Raw genomic sequence first — 21,327 nt, forward strand, 5'->3', positions numbered from 1 at the left:
GACACGCCAGAAGGCTGTGCTGCCATCCAGTGGGACCTGGACAGGCTGGAGAGTTGGGTGGGGGATAACCTGATGGAATTTAACAAGGGAAAGTGTAGAGTCCTGCATCTGGGCAGGAACAACCCCAGGTTCCAGTATAGGTTAGGGAATGACCTATTAGAGAGCAGTGTAGGGGAAAGGGACCTGGGGGTCCTGGTGGACAACAGGATGACCATGAGCCAGCACTGGGCCCTTGTGGCCAGGAAGGCCAATGGCGTCCTTGGGTGTATTACAAGGGGGGTGGTCAGTAGATCGAGAGAGGTCCTCCTTCCCCTCTACTCCGCCCTGGTGAGACCCCATCTGGAATATTGTGTGCAGTTCTGGGCCCCTCAGTTCAAGAAGGACAGGGAACTGCTGGAGAGGGTCCAGCGTAGGGCAACAAAGATGATTAAGGGAGTGGAGCATCTCCCTTATGAAGAAAGGCTGAGGGAGCTGGGGCTCTTTAGTTTGGAGAAGAGGAGACTGAGGGGTGACCTTATTCATGTTTATAAATATATAAAGGGTGAGTGCCACGAGGATGGAGTCAGGCTCTCCTCAGTGGCAAACAATGATAGGACAAGGGGCAATGGGATCAAGCTGGAACACAAGAGGTTCCACTTAAATTTGAGAAAGAACTTCTTCTCAGTGAGGGTAACAGAGCACTGGAACAGGCTGCCCAGGGAGGTTGTGGAGTCTCCTTCCCTGGAGACATTCAAAGCCCGCCTGGACACCTTCCTGTGCGACCTCACCTAGGCGTTCCTGCTCCAGCAGGGGGATTGGACTGGATGAGCTTTTGAGGTCCCTTCCAATCCCAAACATACTGTGATACTGTGATCCTGGAGACAACAAAGGGCGAGAGAGCCCAGCCGGTTTCTCCTTGCATTTCTACTGAACAACAGGGAACCAAATATGCCCAGGACAAACCCTGATGGACCTGGATGAAAACCACAAATTGGTGGTGTGACCCCAGTTTTGACACCTCCAAATGGCAATCAGAGCCCCACTGATGCTGGAAATGCATCTGAGCTGCATGGCACAAACATCTCCTGATTGCCCCACTCCTGGGGCTGTGAATAGATTTAATTGCTCAATGCAGATACAATTGCAATTAAGCCTATTCAGCCTGATAACGAGGCATTGAGGGATTTAGGAGTTTTATGTGGTTCAATTAGATTCAATTGTTAAGCCTGAGCTTTATGGAGTGCTCGTCTGAAGTCTTCGATCTGCGAGCAATCCTACTGCTCAAAACTGCAGTGTAATCCTGGAGAGCTTTGGATGATGGAGGGAAAAAATGTAAGTGCATATGGGCACGAAACAGTTAATTCCTGGGATGTTTTGCTGGAGTGGGGAAACATCGGCTTAAGCGTTTTCCCTGCGGGCTTAAGCTGATGCAGAGCAATGGGAAGAGCTGCACCGCACCTATCCTTTACCTTTAAACCTGTGCCTAAACACCTGGAAACAGGGCTGATTAATAATTCCAATAACTCTTAGCAGCCATTTGAGACTACTCATATTTATTAACGGGGCTGTGATGATGCCTTAAGCTGTAATGAAATGTGGAGCCCGCAGGACACTTTGTTCACCTTGGGGCCTCCTGTCTTCCGCTCTTCCTTTATGTTTTTGACCTTTATGGCCTGTTTATCTCTTGGCCAGAGGATCAGTAGCTGCAGGGATGATTGGGACCTACCGTGGTGAGACCTCCTCTTTGTAGAGTTTGGAGTTCCCAGCACTGCAAAATAACCATTGGTGTGGGGAGGAGACCCAGGTGATCCCCCACTTTGAGCAGCAAAACCATTTGTAGTTTGGGGTGTGGGGTCCCTGGTGGTTCTCTTTAATGTCTCCTGCACCAAAATCTCCTCTGTTTGTATGATGTAAGCTCTAGGGGTGGCTGGAGGGGGGTTTCACCCCACTGCTGGGCTGCCATAGGATGCAGCTCCTCTGGCTTTGATGGGTGCAGGAGGTGGTTGGAGCTGGGGGTCCCTGTGCTCCCATGAGGGTGGGATGTCAGATGTGCTCCAGCAACCCAGTTTGGGGCTCATCTCCCTCCCAGTAGCAAGGGGCCCCGTCCTCCAGTGTCTCATCCCATTCCCCAGCCCTGCAAAAAGAATCTGCCTGTCTCACCTTGTGGTTGTCCCACCATCCCCATGCCAAGGACACAAAAGTGCCACTTGTGGCCCTTTTAGGGTCTTTTCCCAGATGTTTGAACCCAGAGATGGGACACCAATGACACCTACCTTCTCTTCCCTGTGCCTCAGTTTCTTGTTGCAATTAATTGCTATTAAGCAATGCTGATGTCCTCCACCTAAGAGACCTTCTCTTGGAAAGCTCTCTGCTGTTATGAGATAAGACAAATAAAGAGCAATAGCATTTTTGTTTGAAATGTCTCGGCTCACACACCTCCATACCCTCCAGCACCCACACAATCATGTCAGACCCCTGTATTTGAACCATAAATTAGTTTTGTACCCCATTTCTGGCATTCCCCTTCCTCTCCAGGGGCTGATAACCAGCCTGAACCCTTTGCCCCCCTGGACAGAGAGACTTTCTCTCCCCCTCCCAACCCTTTCCCCAAACCGGCCCCTTCCTTTGCAAACATCCCAGTTATTTTATTATTATTTTATGCCCACAAGGTAAAGATTTTTTAAATTATTATTATTATTTTCCTTTTCTCCCCCGTCTTCACTCCCACATTCCTACCAAAAGCATGTGGGGTGGCATCCCCATCCCATCCTCCCCTCCAGCGCCTCGGTCCCAGCTGCTGGCCCGCGGAGAAGGAGTTGGAGGTGGAAGGGGGGGAGATGACTGGAGGAGCCCCTCCTCCTGCCTCATAACTACTTCTTCCAAGCATTCCGGGAGTTTTACTGCAGCCCAGCTGACACAGCCACCCATTTCTGGGGCCGTCGGACCTTCTTGCCCCGCGAGGAGAAGCCAACATGTGGTAACTTCGCCCAGGTAAGCAGCACCGGCTGTCTATAGCAATCTGTCTGTCCAGATATCGGGTTTTGTATGCTCCGTTGTGCGGTGGTGTTTTTTTCCCCCCACTCTCACCATTCTCAGGTTGCAGTTGAATGAACTGCAGTGCGAAAGATATAAAAACAGGCTGGGGAGGATGAGGAGGGGGCAGCAAATTGCATCCCAGCTTCTCTGTGTTCACAAGCAAACCCCTCGCTGCTGCCTCAGAAGTGCCTGAGATGCCCAAAACCTCTCCAAAATCTCAGTTTTTGGGGTGACTTCGTGCTTCTCGTCATGGGAGGTGGCTCAGGGGCATCAGCTGCTCTCAGAGGCAGGGAGAAACCGTGAAAAAATGCTGTGGCATGCAGCACATGGTGGGTTGTTTTAGGGGTTTTGGAGGATTTCTGGGAGGAAATGCATTCCTGTTGCCTCCTTTGATACACCCAGGAGGGCCAAGCATTGCGATAGGCAGAATCTGGCCCAAATAACCTTCCCATGGGTGGAATAAGGAGCTATATTTTTCTTCTAATCTCAGCTGGATTGTGAGAGGTGGATGCTTATAAAAGAGCAAGTGCTGAAAGCAAGTCCTGGGTCAAAGCTCTAACAACAACGGAGCAGATCCCACCCCTTGGGACTGATTATAACTCCAGACAAAATGAATATTTCAGCGGGTTATGGGAGAAACAGCAGAAAGGGTTGGTCTGTGTCCATTCCTAATTGGGGAAGTCGAGTGATTTCAAGGGGAAAAGTTACATATTGAGGGCTGGATTCTGCTGGGCCAGGCTGGGTCTGCAAAGGTTGTAGCATCGCAATGAATGCTTTGACTCAGAGATAAGCAGCTCTGAGTTATGGATCTGCTCCTTTCCCCACCCCGCAACAATTCACACAGCCCAGGTTTTTCCTGCCTCAATAGCACCCATGGTTATGGTGATTGAGGTCCTTCAGCATCAGTCCACCCATTCTTCTTACCCTTGTAGATGCTGAAATGGTGTTTCACAGCTAACAATGGTGCTTAGCAATTTTGTTTGGCTGCTATCCATTGTAGGCCCAAAATGTTGTAATTTCTGCTTGCAATCAAGAATTAAGAGTATGTGCCCTTTTCCTGGGGATATAAGAAAATTACCCACCAGGCAGATGGTTCATGGGGTGGCTGAAAAGTCTTTGTGGCTCTAACAAGGAGGTTGATTTGTAGGATGGAGTGTGCAGAAATTGCCCTGTACATTGCAATATTACATGTGTCAGGAGGAGCAGAAAGGGGACAGTTGATGTTGTTTGGGGTCCCCAATGTTTCTGCAGTGGTGGCCCCATCTACAAACATCTCCAGAGCCCCAAGCAGCATCAGGTCAGGTTGTGCATGCGGAGATGTGTTGGGTCAGGAGGTGCCTGTGGTTGTGTTTTAAGGATTGGGAGATGAACATGGGGACATGTCCTCACCTGCATGTCCTGGCACTGTCCTCAGCCTGGCTGAGGGTGGAATGTTTATATGGTGCAGGACTGGGAATGGTTGGGGTGATGTTTCTTCTCCAGACTCTGAACAGCAGCTGCTCAGGGGTTTCTCACCAGAGCAGCTCTATCAGTTCTCTCTGGCCTTAAATATTGTATTGGGGCTCACGACTGAAAGAGGTTTTAGTTTATGTGCGTGAAAGCTTGTCGTTCTTTTTCCACCTAGCTTTCCCAAGCTTGGCTTAGCTCAGATTTCATACCTTTCTGTCCCAAATTGTGCCTCACCGCCAGGTTTGTTCCTCTGGCCCTGCTCCTTCCAAATAAAGGACGAGGGAAAGAGGAGAAATGCAGTGGGACGTCTCCAACTCCCTCGCCTGGCCATGTAGACCCCTGGCCCAGGCCACATATAGAAGGTCACCCTGTCACCACTCAAGGCTTTGCAGCCATGGTGGGGAGCAGAACTGGAACCAGTGCCGGAGGGAGCCAGAGTGAAGATACAATTCAGGGATTTTTCAGGTCTGTGCTTTGGAAAAAGGACTTTTCCTGTAGCTGGCAGGGAGCAGGGCTGCTCGAACAGGCAGCACGGGTCTGTGTGAGTGGGAAAGCCCGCTGGGGGAGCGGGGGAAGGATGGATGAGTGTAGCTGCAGCGTGTGACTGTTTGCTGGGATGAGGGATGTTTCCAGCTTGCTGTGGTGGCTGGGAGGTGGTGCAGGTGGTGGTGAAACGTGGACGATGTGTTCTTCTCAGGCCTCACATTCGAGTGGAAGGAAGGCAATATAAAAAATTATGTAAAAAGTGAGAGATTTGGGTTCAAATCCTCCCACGGACCCTCTCCATTGGCTGCTGAGGGCTCCAGCTTGGGGACTGGGTGCTCTTGCCATGCCTGGGGGACGATGCTCTTGCCTTGGCTGGGGAGTGGGTGCCTCTGACCCAGCCTCTCCAGTTCTCTGCCCATAAATCCTCCTTCCCCTGTGTCTTGAGGGAGCACTGACCCAGCAGTTACTCCTGGGAGAGTGCAAGAAATTGAGAGAAACATCCAAAATGGGTCTAGCTACAGCTATGGGAGTTTTTGTGGGAGCATCCTGGGGTGCCCCAGAGTGATAGAGATGGGCCAGGACCACCAAGACATCCTGGAGTAGGGGCCAAGTTGTGACCTTGTGCGACAGATAAGTGCTTTCTGGGAAGGTTTCACTGCTGTTTGTACAACTTGCCCATCAGCACCTCATCAACTGGTTTTGTTTGTACAGTCAGTCCATAAAAGCCCAACCTGTCTGGATGGGTACGGGGAGCCAGTTCTGTTGTCCTTAACCGTTAACAGCGGTTTATGGTGGGTGTAAACTACAATTGCACCTGATGGCAAGTTTGTAAAGAGGTTTTTTAAAAAGACATATGGGAAAATGACAAATTATAGCAGTGCTGTCTGTTTAGGGAGGTGTCTGTCTGTCACAACGCACTTGCATTAATACCCCAGCAACTAAGCCAAGTGCTGCACATGAGACCCGGGAGACAAAAAGTGTCAAAAATCAGGGTGCTTACCTAATTGTACCATCTCAGCAGCCTGCAAATGCCAGGGGAAGATGGGAAGGTGTGCTTGGGAAGGGTTTCACTTGTTCAATAGAAACTAAGGCTGAGATTTATGGTGGCTCCAACCCTTTCATTGGGGAGTGTCAACACAAGAAGGCAGCCAGAATTAGCATCAGAGAATCATAGAACAGTTTGGGTTGGAAGGGACCTTCCCAGCTCATCCAGTGCCCCCCCTGCCATGACAGGGACATCTTCACCAGCTCAGGTTGCTCAGAGCCCCGTCCAGCCTGGCCTGGGATGTCTCCAGGGATGGTTCATCCACCACCTCTCTGGCCAACCTGGGCCAGGCTCTCACCATCCTCAAGGCCAACAATTTCTTCCTCGTGTCCAGCCTGAATCTCCCTCCTTTAGTTTAAAACCATTACCTCTTGTCTTATCATAACAGACCCTGCTAAAAAGTCTGTCCCCATCTTTCTTAATGGACCTCTTTTAAGTCTGGAAAGGCCACAATGAGGTGTCCCCAGAGCCTTCTCTTCTCCAGGCTGAACACTCCAACTCTCTGAGTCTGTCCTCATAGGAAAGATCAGGATCATGTCAAGAGACTACAGGGGATATTTAGGGCCTGTCGTCATTATAGGAGGCTATATAAAGGCTATATAGAGGTACAAATGTACCTCTTAGGGGTCATATTTGATGGTGGGCTTGTGGTACCTCGCTGAGGTTGACTCCTGACTAGCATGGGGGACACAGGCTGTAGGTCCTGAGGGATCTCTGTGGGGTTGCATGGGGTTGGAGGAGCAGTTGGCCAGGATCAGGCTACCCACAGAGGGTTCTGAGCAGGGGATGGAGGTTTGCAATTCCCATGCACCAGCCTTTCTTCCCTTACTTGCTCCTGCCATGCTCAGCCATGGCCATTGTTCCAACAAAAGTCAAGTAAATCAGCTGGAGGTAGTGAAATATCATTGTTCCGCAGACACCAGGGATCTGCTCGGAGAATTTCTCCTGCCATGAAACCAAGAGGCTCCCAGGGGATGCGGGACTTCAGGCTGTCATCTTTTGTTTTCTTTGTCCCGGCTCCCTCAGTCATTTTTAAGGAGCGCTTTGCAATGTGAATAACCTCTTGGAAAAGATCCAGCCTGAGTGTGAGTAACCTGAGAAATGCAGTCCTGGCTGCCAGCCAAGCAGTCAACCAGTCAACCCCTTCATCAATTGACTTTTTTTTTCCTTCTTTTATTTTTTCTTGTTTTCCCCACCACCATCTATTGATTCTCCTTGTCCATAACATCCACCTGGAAATGTTTCCTTTGACTCTGCCAATACATAATCCCATGGCACAGACTTTCACCTCCGTTATGTGAAGATGGATTAACGAGCATCATTTTGTGAATGCCCCAGATTACAGTAGGGTGAAGAAACTGCAAATATCCTTAAAACTATGATAATTGTTTGATGGGTGTCTCCATGCCACACATGGTGAGGGATCCTCCCCTTGTCTTGCAGGGTGGTTCATTTCAAAGCTCAGAATTAAAGTGGACAGAGGTGGCAAAAAGATGTTGAAGTTGGTTTCGAGGTGTTCCCTGTTTCTGGGATTGTTCGCACTGAATTTTTGATGGTTATTACTTGCCTCCTTTAGCTTTTTCCCATTAAAGTGTATTATTCATTTTATTTTAAAGCAGGATTCTCATTGTGATGCTTCTCAGCTGGCACGTGCCCAGGTGCTGCTATCAAAGACTGTATTAGGATCAGAAACCCAGTGGGGAGGCTGCTGGGGTTGAAGCAGAGCCCATTTGTTTCATGTAGACCTCCGATGAGCAGTGATTTCCAGCAAAACCCTCCTTCAGAGTTATCCACCCCAAACCTTCAGTGTGCTTTTTGTGTTTTCTAAATGAGAGATTGGGGGTGGGCAGCAAACCCACCTTTGCTTTTTGCAAGTTATGCAATGCCCCAAAAACTGGTTATCTTGGAGACGAGGCAAGAGACTGGCTGGAGCTGATCTTCACAACCACCATCCAACTGTAACTCTCTGCTTGGAAAAGTTTCTAAATTTAGCTAAGAAGGTATTTTTACTACTGTTAATGTGAAAACCTGATGTGCAGGGAATCACCATGGTGCGGAGGAAAAGAGAGGAGGGTCTATTTTTCGTTTCCAGGACTTGTAAAGTATTTTTCTGCTTTTCTCCGTGGTGCTTCTAAGCTCAAATGTTCTATCTGATGCTCCTATGTGGTGCTTGGGTGGTTTCTGCAGGAGATGGAGGATGGCAAAACTGACCCAAATTGGACATTACTCTGCAAGTTGTACCATACTAGAGGAAGAGGTGTCACCTACTGGTAATCTCCAGCTACTTGTCACCCTTTCATCAGTGTTGCTGCCCTCTCCCTAGTGGGAAATGGCCAAAAACCCAAGGAGGTCTCTCCTCTATGAAGCTTTGCCCTTAATTGACTGTTTCCATCAGATTTGAGCAATCCCTAGCCTGTGCTTGGCTCTGTTGTGTTACCCCTATGTGAACAACTGCAGGAGTTGTGGAGAAGGATATTGGAGCTGTGCTGGGGCCTGATGGATGTGGAAAAGATGGGGTAGAAACATGCCAATGGCACATCTCCCACCTCGGAGGAGACTCATAGCCAACTCTTGCCATGTTCTCAGGAGACTTACTGAGGTGTTAATCCAGCTCCTTTTATACATGGCCTGTGTCTCTCCACCACATTTCCTGGGGAAACAACAACTCTAGGGTCCAAACCTCAAACTGGTGGGACTGGGTGGCCAGTAGATCTAGTGGATCACTGTGTTTGATCAAGCCAGGCACGTTCAGGTGGGTGCCAAAGCAGAAAATAGGCTTCCTCCGGCTCTCACTTCGTCTTCTTTTATTGAGCAGCCTCTCAAGATTTACCCCCTTCCTCTCCCCATCATCTCTGTTAAACATTACTACATAGTGCAACCACTTTAAATCAGGAAATCAATGCTATTTATTAAAAAAAAAGGGGGCCCAATCAAACACTTTCTCAAAGCTCTTGCTCTGAGAGAGGGAGGGGAACTGTTTACCCATTCTGCAAGGAGCAGCAGTTTCTCATGATTGCTGACACTGCTGTTTCAACAGCTCCGCAGTGCAGTGTGTGGGTAAAAATGCTCCATGGAAATCGGTTCCTTGCTTTAAAATTCTTCCATTTCATGGCAGAATTGCCTGGAGCTGAGAGGGAGGTCTTCCAGGAGAACAAGGTGAATCAATGCACCTTTAGAAGTGGAGTGGAGCTGCAGGTCTGAGGATGGGGTTTCTCCTCCAAGGAGGTCTTTTGCCACCAGAGCTGTCACTCCTTTATTCTGATAACATCATGGCACCACCACCACCAGCTTCTGCTGTGTGGGTGTCTGCGTTAGGTACACCCTAATTCGTAGAATCACAGAATGTTTGGGTTGGAGGGGCCTTAAAGCTCCTCCAGTCCAAACCCCTGCCATGAGCAAGGACATGTTCAGCAGCTCAGGTTGTTCAGAGCCCCGTCCAGCCTGGCCTGGGATGTCTCCAGGGATGGGACATCCACCACTTCTCTGAGCAACCTGGACCAGTATTTTACCACCCTCATGTCCAGTCTGCATCTCCCTTCTTTTAGTTTAAAGCCATCACCTCTTGTCCTATCACAACAGGCCCTGCTCAAAAGTCTGTCCCATCTTTCTTATGGGCCCCTTTTAAGTACAGAAAGGCCACAGTAAGGTCTCCTTGGGGCTTCTCTTCTCCAGGCAGAACAACCCGTGCTCTTCTGTCTTCCTTTTGGGATGTTCACTGTGAGCACACCTGGGATGGTGCTGGATCAGAATTCGAGCTTTGGTCTAAAAAGCACAAGGTCAAATTCAGCCACCTGGGGCATGACGGGATGGTTGTCACATGGGCAAAATCACATTTAGCCCCTCATGGAGAGCACTGCAACCAGAAGGCTGTGAGGGTCTGTGGTCATCTTTGCTGTGCAGGGACCATTGCACTTTCTTTGCCAAATCTGAATGATGGCTGAATGCCAGGGACCTTTGGGGAGCTCAGCTTCCTTCCCCTCTTCTGCCTGACCTACCAGCCCTGGGCGAGCTGGTAATGGGCAGAACAGGGATGTGTGTTGCCCAGATGTTAGGAAAAATTTCTTCTTGGAAAGGGTTGTTGGGCATTGGAACAGACTGCTCAGGGCAGTGGTGGAGTCACCATCCATGGAGCGGTTTAAAACATGCGGAGATGAGGTTCTTAGGGACATGGCTTAGAGATGGACCCAATACATGGCAGTGTTGGGTTAACAGTTGGACTCTATGACCCGGAGGGTCTTTTCCCACTGAAATGATTCTGTGATTTTATGTCCTGGGCAGGGATGTGAGGGGTCCTGGTGGACAGAGGTGCCTTGGGTATTTAACATCTATTGCTGCAGAGCTTGTGGGTTGTTTTTGGGGTCGAACAACAATCAGATCACTTCTCAGCAGCCACTTCAACTAGATGGTCTGATGTCAGTGATCTTAGGAACCAGAGCCACCCAACCATGCACCCATCCAGACTTCTTGGAGAGCCCAGTGCTGGGATCAAGGCACACGTGGCATCTGGTACCCAAGATCTCTGGTTTTGGGACTGTTTTGCACCTTCTCTTGCAAAGAGAGCATCCCCTCCCCACAGATGATCCCCTCCAGGTGATCCTGTAGATCCCATGCATTTTGGGAGTGTGCTTCCAGCTACCAACAAGTCAATGCATTCATATTTCTTTACTAAAACACCTTAAAATGTGTATTCAGAGGATTTAGAAAGAAATCAATTACCATAAAAATCTATTAACTCCATTAAAAAAGAAACTGTAAACTTTTGATTCCCTGAGGCTTATTCCTGTTAAGCAAGGAACAACCTGTGTTTAACCAGATTTTACCTCCCATTCAAATTATCATTTTCTTTGAGGTTTAATGTGTTTAACTCTCCTGCAGCAAACAGTGCCTAATCCCAGGAGAGGGGCTGCAAAAATGCCCAAACCAGGCTTTTCCATGTGAATATTTCAGAGCCAAAGGAGAGAATCAGTGTTTCTCCAACAGTGAATTGTGAACACATTTGAATGCAAAATGGATAGGCCCTCTAATTGACGCCAGCTATTGCATCTCCGTCCAGTCTCATGATTTTTTTCTTACATTAGTGGCAACGTGCTGCTTTTGTATGAGCTGTTGGTACCTTTTTGGAGCTGGCAGTGGTTGTGAACTTTGCTTTCCACCTCTGTAAGCCATTAGGGTTTATTCCATCCTTTGCCTCATGGAATCATAGAATAGTTTGGGTTGGAAGGGAACTTCAAAGCTCCCCCAGTGCCACCCCTGCCATGAGCAGGGACATCTTCACCAGCTCAGGTTGCTCAGAGCCCCGTCCAGCCTGGCCTGGGATGTCTCCAGGGATGGTTCATCCACCACCTTTCTGGCCAACCTGGGCCAGGCTCTCACCACCCTCAGTGTACAAAATTTCTTCCTTATGTCTGACCTGAATGTCCCTCCTTTAGTTTGAAACCATCATCCCTTTTCCTATTGCAACAGGCCCTGCTCAAAAGTCTTCCTTATGGGCCCCTTTTAAGCACTGAAAGGCCACAATAAGGTATCCCCAGAGCTTCTCTTCTCCAAGCCGCTTTGCTGGTGTCTTAAGCCTCAAGCTCCTCTTTATTTTTCATCTTGCCACCAAAATTCAACGGTTTAAATATGCCACTTGCTTTAGTCAGTGCAGTCCAGACCTTGTTTTTCCCCATCTAAATATAATGCAAAATTACATGTAGATGTGCTGGGATCTCAGTGACCTGTTAATATTGGTGCCATCAATAGCTGGCCTATCTCCATACCCTTCTCCTTCCAGTCTCCATGGTTCTTCCACATCCTTGAGTTCCTATTAATTCTCTGTTCAGGCCAATCTCTATATTTCAATGACACATCTCAGTGTGATCTCTTCAGAGAGCTACTGGAATCTCTCTCCAGAGGATTTTGTGATGTACCTGCATCAACAGGAGCCCTGGGGTGCTGTGCTGGGTACAGTGATCTCTAGTAAGCTGAGACGTAGCTGAAGTCCCGATGGGTTCTCTGCTGGTTAATATAAGGTTTTGCTCAGCCTGCAGTCTTTCAGAAAGAGCTACAAATAGGATATCCCTCCTGTGTCTAGCTGGCTCTTTTCCGGAGACTCGTATGAAAACATTTGAGATCTCCTTCCCTTTGCCAGATTTGGCTGAAACTCAAGATTTTGCTAGGTTGTGATGCAGAGGGTTTGTCCTTGTGTGATATGTGCCATGTCGTAGTGTTGTGTTTTGGGATGTGGATCTGCATAGATCCTCCGAGAAGGCTATGCGTGCCCAGATGCAGCTCTATAATGTAGTTTTTGCATCTGTACGCAACAGGGATAGATATTTGGTGGATGGAGTCAGCAGCATCTGGCGTGGATGATCCTGGGGCTGGAGATGCGTGAGATCCAGCTGGAACCACAAGCAAATGGGAGGCAGGCGCTGGCCAGATGAGGCTGAAAATCCGCTGGGTCTCATCCCTTTTAGCCAGACCTTGCTGACAGGGGTTATTTATTTATCCCCAAATTGGTTGGGAAAAAGAAAAAGGCGGAAGAGCTTATTGCAAACATATACATTGGAAGAATAAATGGAGGGGAACAGCCCGGCCTCTGACACTACTTCAACTACATAAACCCTGATTTTCTCTTCTCTTACCCTCTTGCACCTTGCCGGGCATCCCACAGCTCTGTCATCTGATCCAGGCGAGGTAAAAGGAAAACCTGGTCTATCGACTTTATGGGGTTTGGAGACAATTTGTTCAAGGAACTGTAAAACCCGGAGAAGTTGCCCCTATAAATTATTTACCAGGGGCAATAAAAGATCAAGGAAATTGCTGGGATTCCTTGCAAAACCCTGAAGTTTATGGGGTCGTTTCCTTCCTTGCCCCTACCAGGTTTTTCTGAAGATCTCTGTAGCAATTTTAAGAGGTCTTTGACGGGGGCTGATGGCAGCCAGTGTCCGCAAAGATTGTCTAAGACCTGCTGAATTTCAGTTTGCTAATATGAAATGTAGAAAAATGAGAATTGTGGTGGATTCTAAATGAACTCAGCTACCCTGAGTTCATTTATGGTAGAGGAAATGACAGTTCTTCATCAGCCTCATCACCCAAAATACGTCCTGAAAGATGAAACATGTGGAAGGAGCAAACCCAGGTGTGGTCATGGCTGTGGATGGAGAGAGGTGTTGGAACAAGTGTCTAGAAACTGCAGAAAAGCTCTTCATCCTGATATGCATGTCCCATGCTCTCTTTTCCCACCTAGAGTTGGTGTTTCATACCCAAGTGAACCCTTAAATGAAGCAAGATTTTGGAAGGAGTCATGAAGGGGAAAAACAAGAGAGAAAATGACTCGTTTTCCTTTCAAAGTCAGAGAATAGCACCCTTGAATTTGGGATCACCCGCAATCTGGATGTGCTGCCGTCATCCATCAAGGACCAACATCTACAGCTCATTGCTAGAACGCAGAGCACAGCTTCAACTAAAATTTTAAAAAATATGCAATAAAAATTAGAAATATTTGATATATTCAAAAATTGAACATGTCGAAGTGCAACATGCATGCATGCACATGTGCATATATTAATTCATATCTGCTAGGAAATCGGTTTGAGTTTGTGGCATCCAGATTATGAAACACTTTTGAATTGTACGGGATTAAATGAGAAGGGAAAAGGGGATGCTGCCAGGTTGGCCGTGCAAGAAGGATGCTGGGATCTGAGGTGCGTGATCTTGCTCAAGCTCACAATGCAACTTTCACAAAAGAGGTGGGGGTAAAACCTAGTTTTCTTGGGTCTCAGCTCCGCATTTCTCCTCTGTTACTTGATTTTCTAGAAGCTTGTTTACTTCTGTTGATGAAAAGCCTGTCCTCCCCTCCATTTTTCTCCCTTCCTCCTCTCCCTTCCTCCTCTCCCTTCCTCCTCTCCCTTCCTCCTCTCCCTTCCTCCTCTCCCTTCCTCCTCTCCCTTCCTCCTCTCCCTTCCTCCTCTCCCTTCCTCCTCTCCCTTCCTCCTCTCCCTTCCTCCTCTCCCTTCCTCCTCTCCCTTCCTCCTCTCCCTTCCTCCTCTCCCTTCCTCCTCTCGGTTTTGGCGGGAGTTAGGAAAGAAGGACACAGCAGCACAGGTTATCCGCTTGCACAGCAGAGATCTTCATTACATCCAAGTACACCCAGAAATTAGGAGAAGAAAGCGGGGAAAACAAGGAATGGAAAACACATTAGGGGAACTTAAGTCCTGAGGGTCTCAGCATGATATGATGGGCAAGGTGAGCACAACCCTGATGCTCCTGCAGTCTAGACACAACCCAGGCTGCTCCACGCACTTGACCTTCGTCTTGCATGTTTGAGGGCTCATTTAGGTGGGATTTTTCCAGGCGGTGCATAGGAACTCAGCCTTGTTTCCAAAAGGGACCCTATCTATTAATATAATGTGGTGTGGTTTTTGAGGTTGCATGTTGTGAACTGGAAGGAACAATCCAGCCCTGGCAGAGAGTGAGGCTGGGTGAAGTCATTGAGCTCGTCTTTTCACCTCGTCTTTAATTTCCACCCTGGAAGTGGTCCATGTCTCCCTGTGAAATCTCCTCAGCCCAAGACAAGCAGGTGAGACTGAGAATGGGAGAACAACTTTGTTTTTTCCCCAGTAAAATAGAATAAAACCCCTTCTGGCAGCTCCACTTCTGTTCCTTTGTAGAGGGAAGTCTCTGCTTCACAGAGAAACACTTCTGCAACCATTTTGGGGAGTTACTAAACCATCTATAGGCAATAATCAGAATTGTCATCCCTCTTTGGGTGCCCCACGATGTTGGGCTGGATCTCCAAGGGCAGCAAATGCAAGGCAGCTAATCCTGGATTTAGGAACCTGAAGGTTAGTCACAAAACAGGCTAATGAAGACTTGAGTGCAGGTGATTTCTCTCTGCAGTGATCTTCTAGTGATCTTTCCCTCCTGTGTAATTAGGGCAGCAAATGCTTCTCTCTTTCATTACACCACTAATATTCACATTTAGTCTTAATTACCTAAGGTGGTTGTTGCCTGAAAAGGGTGTTGTTAGGGAAAGGTGCTGGGGAGGGCAAAGTTGAGCTCTGCCCCATAGCATCAGCAAAGGGATGAAGGAATTAGTGGATTTATGGACTTTAATGCTGTGACTACCTAAGCCAAGATGAGCTGTTGTAGCTGGAGAAAAGCTTCCCTTGCCACTGTAGGCAAGTGGGAGTATCACACTCAGATGACACATGTTAAAGCCTCTTTTCTCCTACAGATGAATGATTCTCCAGGCTGTGTGGTGACTCCAGGAACCAAGAAGGAACTTCTTCCTGAGGATCATGAAAATGCTATATGCCCAGATCTTTGCCCTGGCAGCGGCTGTGGTGCAGTACAGAGCCATGGTTGTTCATGAAGGTACGTGACAAGTGGGCTACATAAATACAGAAGCTGTGGGTGATGTTGAGACACATCAGGGAGAAACAAAGATTTTCCAAACAGCTGTTTCTGCTAATGTCATGGACAGACACACAGATGCTGTCACATTGGAGATGTAGTGGTGATGCCTCTAACTTCTGCATAGGGTTCTTTAGTTTGGGGTCATCTGGCTAACAAAGCATCTCAGATGGTCTCCAAGGGCAGACGGGACCTGACTTGCTGCACTAGAGTTTATGAGGAAATCAGAACTCTGCTCAGTGTCCTGGCTCTAATACTGTCCCACTTCAGCTGCTCCAGAAGAAGGTGGGGAGAAAGAGAAAAGCATGTCCCCTCCTGATTCCTCATCTGATCTCCAAGGCTAGGTACAAGCCATCACACAGAAGATGTGAGAGAAAAGACCTCAAGGAAGCCTTGAAGCCTACAAAGAGCTTTTGGGGACAGGGGAATGGAGCCGAAAGGCAGGAGACAAAAGGACCCCAGAGAAGAACTTCATGGAGTTACGACATGATCCATGACATGTCCAAAATACTGGAATAGGTTGTCCAGAGAAGTGGAAGATGCCTTATTCCTGGAAATATTCAAGGCCAGGCTGGATGGGGCTCTGGGCAACCTGATCTGGGTGAAGATGTCCCTGCTTATGGAAGAGGTTTGGACTGGATGGCCTTGAAAGGTCCCTTCCAACCCAAACTCTTCCATGATTCCATGATGTCTTTAGCCTCAGGATCCTGCACAAAGGACCATTGTGAGCATCCTGCAGAGTTAATCCAGAGCTCCCAGGACTGTCATGGGACCGGGTATGATCCAGTGGCTCTTCCCTCTTCAAATTGTTCTTACAGCAACAAGACCTCAGGCTTTGAAGGTGTAAATTCACCTGGGCTAAACTCAGTAAATTCAACAAGGAGTTAATGGAGCTTTGGCAGCAGCTACAAAATTAACTTGATTAAGTTCCTGTCCATCAATTAAGCCAATATACTTGACTATAATGCTATTTAATTCAAAGCTGGGAACAGTGCAATAAATCAACGTTTACAGATGTCTCTGGCAAACCTGTGATTGATGAAACGTGGTAATTTTGGAGGTGCATAGAAAATTTCAAATAAAATCATATCCCCCTGTGATTAATAGAGCTGTCTGTGTTGGTATTTTCTCCAGAAGGTACCAATCCAAATATGCTTAACACCACACGTTTCCAATGACAGCTTCAGGTACCTGATCCAAGCAGCGTAGACTCTCGGGTTTCATTGCCAAGCTGGAAAGGTGCTGAGCTCCTGGCTCAGCATCTCACAGAATGGGCTCTGATTGCCCCTTTGTAAAGAAAGGGGAACCATCCTGCCCTTTATAATCCCATGGATCTCTTGTTGTCTCTTTCCTCATTATCCTTGGATGCAAATGAAGGCAGGAACATTGTGCAGGGTAAGCAAGACTCTGAGGGTTCAAGCACGATGGAAGAGGCTTTCTAGGGATCTGGGATGTGGAGACAATGGATAGCAAAGGTTCCTCTGATACCAATGGCATTTTGAGCATGTTTTCCAGATCAAGGCCAAAAATGCAGGTCTCTCAGGAAAAGCTGTCTGCACTGCCTTGAGTAGCTCCAAGAGGTGGGTGATTTGGGGAGGGCTGATGGATGGTCTTCTCCATCTTGTGGAACCTTTGTTGGATTTTCTTGTGGTAATACAGCTTGTGTCACCCTGAGAAGCTGTTGAAGATTTCCACCAATTATGAGGTCGGAACCAAGGACTGGCTTTACCTTCCCTCCAAATCCTTCCAGGGGAGATGGAACATTGAAGCCCAACCAAGGGAAAATGGGTAGATCCAAAATAGAAGTGGCAGGTGGAAAAAGAGCTTATGGCAAAAATTTAAATAGTTGTGTCCCATTTTTGTCAAGGGAAGATTCTTTATATTCCCAACTATGTATGAGTAAAACAAAAACAACAACAACAAAGAGACAGTTATTTTTCTGCAGTTAGCAGAGTTGTTAATTTGTGAAGAGCTCAGTGACAAGAGGTACAAAGAAAGAAGAAACCACCAAACGCCTTGGATAACAAAGACCCTTGGACTGCCATCCATCCATAACCAGCAAATGATCTTCTGTCTTGCTGTGTGGCCAAAGGGGATCGACCAGCAATGAAGGAGAGCACAAAACCTACATATTTCCAAGCCCTTTGGGGAGCATGCTTATAGAAATGGGATAAAAGTCAGGTAAAATGAAGAGGTTGAGCTAAACCAGCTTTCTGTTTGCAGCAGAAACATGAGAAACCCACCTAGTGCATCTCCCCCAGCAACCTGGAACAACCTGGGTCTCCAGACCTGCAACTGAAAGTCAATGCGCTGGTTGGGTAAGGTCCAAAGGGGCAGTGACATAAAACTGAAAAGAAGTGTGAAGAGGTTGGTCCTGGTGAGCAAGACACAAAAAGTCTTCGTCCAGCAGTCAGCAGAGCCTGCTCTTTAACAACCCGACAGTAATAACTCATCATCTATCTGCAAGGGAGAGAAACACCAAAGAAAACAAAAATTTTGAACATCCCTCCTAGAACCTTCATTAATTTAAGCATCCCTGAAAGTCACCAAATTTCTGTCCGTGAAATATATTTATTGGATGCCTAAAGAAAATTAAATTAAATTGAGACTGAACGCTGGAAAGGGAAATATGCCTTGATGTTTGTTAAACAAATTTCCCTATACACCTGTCCATTCCCTGCCAGCTGTCATCAGATAGCTCTGGCTTGTACAAAAAAACCACTCAAATTGTTCACTCTTTGCACAAGATACTTTTCATGCTTGGAGACACTGGCAACATGGCATTGCAGAGCTAAATGCACGCAGCATCCTGTGCCCTCTTCATGCAAGACTGGAAGACTTGGTTGGTTTAGTGTTAGGAAAGCGTGGGTGGCCAGGTGGCCCTGTGTCAGTGTGAGTGTCCCATGATGACTCCGGAGACTCTGATGGCAAGAAGGGGGTGGCAGAACTGCCACGTTCCCAAATTTCAGTTTAGTGTGGTTCAGGTGTCAACATCTGCCCCTGGGCATATGAAACCCCTTGGTGTCCTCTTGCTTCCAGCATGTCCTATAGACCTGCATGCCTTGATGGATCTGGGTCTCAGGGTTTGTGCTTCAGGTGAGAAACTGGGTGGGAACAGCAAAACAGGCAAGTAGGAAGAAATTATAGAGCCTGTTCTTTTGGGAAGGCCATGATTACCCACTTCATTTGGCCCGAGCATAGTCTCTCTTCCTGATCTGTGATATTTGGGGGTCTGCATGACCCAGGGGGGATTATCTTGACAGGCTGAGCAAGTTGGGGTGTTCAGCTGGAGAAGAGAAGGCTCCAGGGAGACCTTATTGTCACCTTTCCAGACTTAAAAGGGGCCGAGAAGAGAGATGGGGACAGACTTTTCAGCAGGGCCTGTTGTGATAGGCCAAGGGGTGATGGTTTTAAGCTAAAAGAGGTCAGTTTCAGACTGGACATGAGGAAGAAATTGTTGCCCCTGAGGGTGATGAGAGCCTGGCCCAGGTTGACCAGAGAGGTGGTGGATGAACCATCCCTGGAGACATCCCAGGCCAGGCTGGATGGGGCTCTGAGCAACCTGAGCTGGTGAAGATGTCCCTGCTCATGGCAGGGGGAGAACTGGATGAGCTGCGAAGGTCCTTTCCAACCCAAACTATTATGTGATTCTATGATCTCCTGGCTGGCTGATTGTATGGCATGGGATGAGTCTTCCTACCCCTCTTCTCCCTCAGCATGCAGGACGGCGGAGGCAGCCGACATTTTGTTCCTCGTGGGGCAGTCACAGGGCACAAGGAACGAGAGCTCTCGACTGGTCAAGGACTTCATCAGCAGCATGGCCCGCTCCTTTGAGAACACAGTGATGGGCAAAGGAGGCGTCCGGCTGGCGGTGGCACTCTATGGGGAGAAACCAAGGTGGGTCAGTCCATCCTCTACCACCAGTTTTTATATTCCTGTGGCTCTAGATGGGCGATCATGTCCATGTGGTTAAAGAGCTTTTGCTGCTCTGCTGAACCCTTGCGAGAGCAGAGCAGGAGTTCAACCCCCAGCAGTGTCACCAGAGTCTAGAGGTGCTTGACCATGGGGACCTCTTTCCAGGTAAGGAGGTTGGTATTTAATGCAGCCACAAGAAATTCCCCACCATCCATTTTTACATAGTGTTTTATGGTAATGGAGCTCTGGGCCTCATACCCTGGACTCCTTTGACCACTGTGAAGAGGACTCCTTGCCTACATATAAGCGTAGTGTGACCAGCTAAATCTCAACATTATTGCTGGTCATTACTCTTATCAATGCATCCTTGCTGTGACAACAGTGTTCTCTTGCTCCTTATTCACCCATGTTCCCCCATTTCTCATTCCCAGGATGAGTATTGAGCTCACAGATTACGTGACCATGGAAGAAATGCTGGTGGCCATTCAGGGTCTCTCCCTCAAAGGCGGCAGCTTAAAAACGGGGTCAGCCCTGGTGTTTGCAGCTCACGCCATGTCTCGCCTGGACACGCTGCGAGAGGATGCAGCAAAGGTAAGTGACCTTCTGTGATGGCTTCCCTGGTGTCATCCTCAGTAGGGATCAGACCTCTAACTTCTTCATCGGAATGCATGAATGAGCCATTTGGTTTTTATTTATACCATCTGATATTTAGCTTGGAATTGCGGTACCACATTTAGGAGCTCGCTCAGCTTCTGGTCATGTTATTGATAATAGAAAGAGGCAGGCACACACAACATTTATGCTCTGCTTCCTGCCCAGCTCATGCTTATGAAAGCTGATTTCATCTGAGTTACCCCATGTGGGTTATCGGAGGATTTATTTTCAAGTGCCCATCCCTTTAGAGAGAGGGACTCCATCCAAGGTCTGGCTTCTCAGCATTAAAATCCTTCACCTGTCTCTGTGATGTTGCACCCTTCCACTCTCTAGCTCTTATACCAATTCTTGTAGGTCGTTGTTTTGATCACGGATGGGAAATCCAGTGACTCAGTTGAAGACAAAGCCCAGGTTCTGCAGGACAGAGGGGTGACGGTGTTTGCTGTAGGTACGTATGGACATGCTAAGTTACATGGCGCATCACCACCCAATACTGTGTGCACCAGCACAGTCTATGCACTGGGGAATATTCTTGATACACGACACCCATCTCCTCTAAAAACTGTACCTGTCCCCATGCTCAGCCACTAAAACTGCTGCAAGTACAGTAAAAACACATCTGTGCTGTGCTTGTAAATTTTTGTTGTTGTTGTCAATAGCTGATTTATTCAGTGGAAATCTGCAGTTTTGCATCTGTCAAAACTACTTGCGAATTCAGGAGGAGTTCAATAAATAGTTCCATAAAAGTCAAAACGTTTTGATGTGACATTTTCAAAAATGAAATGGTTTTACTTTTGAAGGTTTCTTTTAATGGGGTTTAGAGATCGACTTCAGCTATCTTAAAAATGTCCATCAGAATAATTCCATTGGCAAGGAAGAGTTTCAATTGCTCCCCCATCCAGAAGAGATAAATACAGCCATTTATTACAGATCAAATCCTTCCCTTCACCAAACATTTCAGGGGGAAAAAAGGGGATGTCAGTAGTGTTTATAGAGAGAAACAAAGTCAATTTGGACAAACGTGAGGTGGAAATTAGGGAGGGTTGGTTTCTTGGGTTACCCTCTCCCCCACCCCTTTTTTTTATTTGAACCCCAGGAAAACCCTGCGATTTTCACACAAACTCTCAAAGTCCTGTTGTCTGCTCATCCATCAGAAGGGCAGAAATGTCTCTGGATCCTATGGGAAGGATGAGGCCAGATCCTACCCCGCTCCTTTCTGCTTTCCACCGCAGGAGACCTTTCCAGCTCTGGGCCCATTAGCAGCCATGTCCACTGGGTCAGTCTCTAACATGCCTCTGGGGAAAACTGTGACCTTTTGCCCATCCAGCTTGAGTGTCCATTCCTCTTTTCATCCTTCACCATGGTAG

The 21,327-nt window shown here is 47.7% G+C and overlaps 1 protein-coding gene and 1 long non-coding RNA gene across 2 annotated transcripts in view; one reads left to right on the plus strand and one right to left on the minus strand.

Annotated features, from left to right (window-relative positions):
• Positions 1 to 1,619: 1,619 nt before the first annotated feature.
• On the minus strand, positions 1,620 to 2,955 carry LOC139826945 (uncharacterized). The gene is made up of 3 exons (XR_011737099.1): positions 2,716 to 2,955; positions 2,253 to 2,350; positions 1,620 to 1,747 (listed from the first exon to the last, which is right to left on the minus strand). It is a non-coding gene; the product is annotated as an uncharacterized lncRNA (long non-coding RNA).
• The window catches only part of LOC136111561 (uncharacterized), a 117,947-nt gene continuing 99,399 nt past the window's right edge, over positions 2,780 to 21,327 (plus strand). Inside the window, exons 1-5 of the mRNA XM_071803547.1 lie at positions 2,780 to 2,970; positions 15,213 to 15,352; positions 19,108 to 19,288; positions 19,738 to 19,897; positions 20,315 to 20,408. Coding sequence (XP_071659648.1) covers positions 15,277 to 15,352; positions 19,108 to 19,288; positions 19,738 to 19,897; positions 20,315 to 20,408 — 511 coding nt within the window. The 5' untranslated portion in view covers positions 2,780 to 2,970; positions 15,213 to 15,276. The remainder of the gene's footprint in view (positions 2,971 to 15,212; positions 15,353 to 19,107; positions 19,289 to 19,737; positions 19,898 to 20,314; positions 20,409 to 21,327) is intronic.

The sequence above is a fragment of the Patagioenas fasciata genome, chromosome 1 (genome assembly GCF_037038585.1).
Source record: "Patagioenas fasciata isolate bPatFas1 chromosome 1, bPatFas1.hap1, whole genome shotgun sequence".
NCBI lineage: Eukaryota > Metazoa > Chordata > Aves > Columbiformes > Columbidae > Patagioenas > Patagioenas fasciata.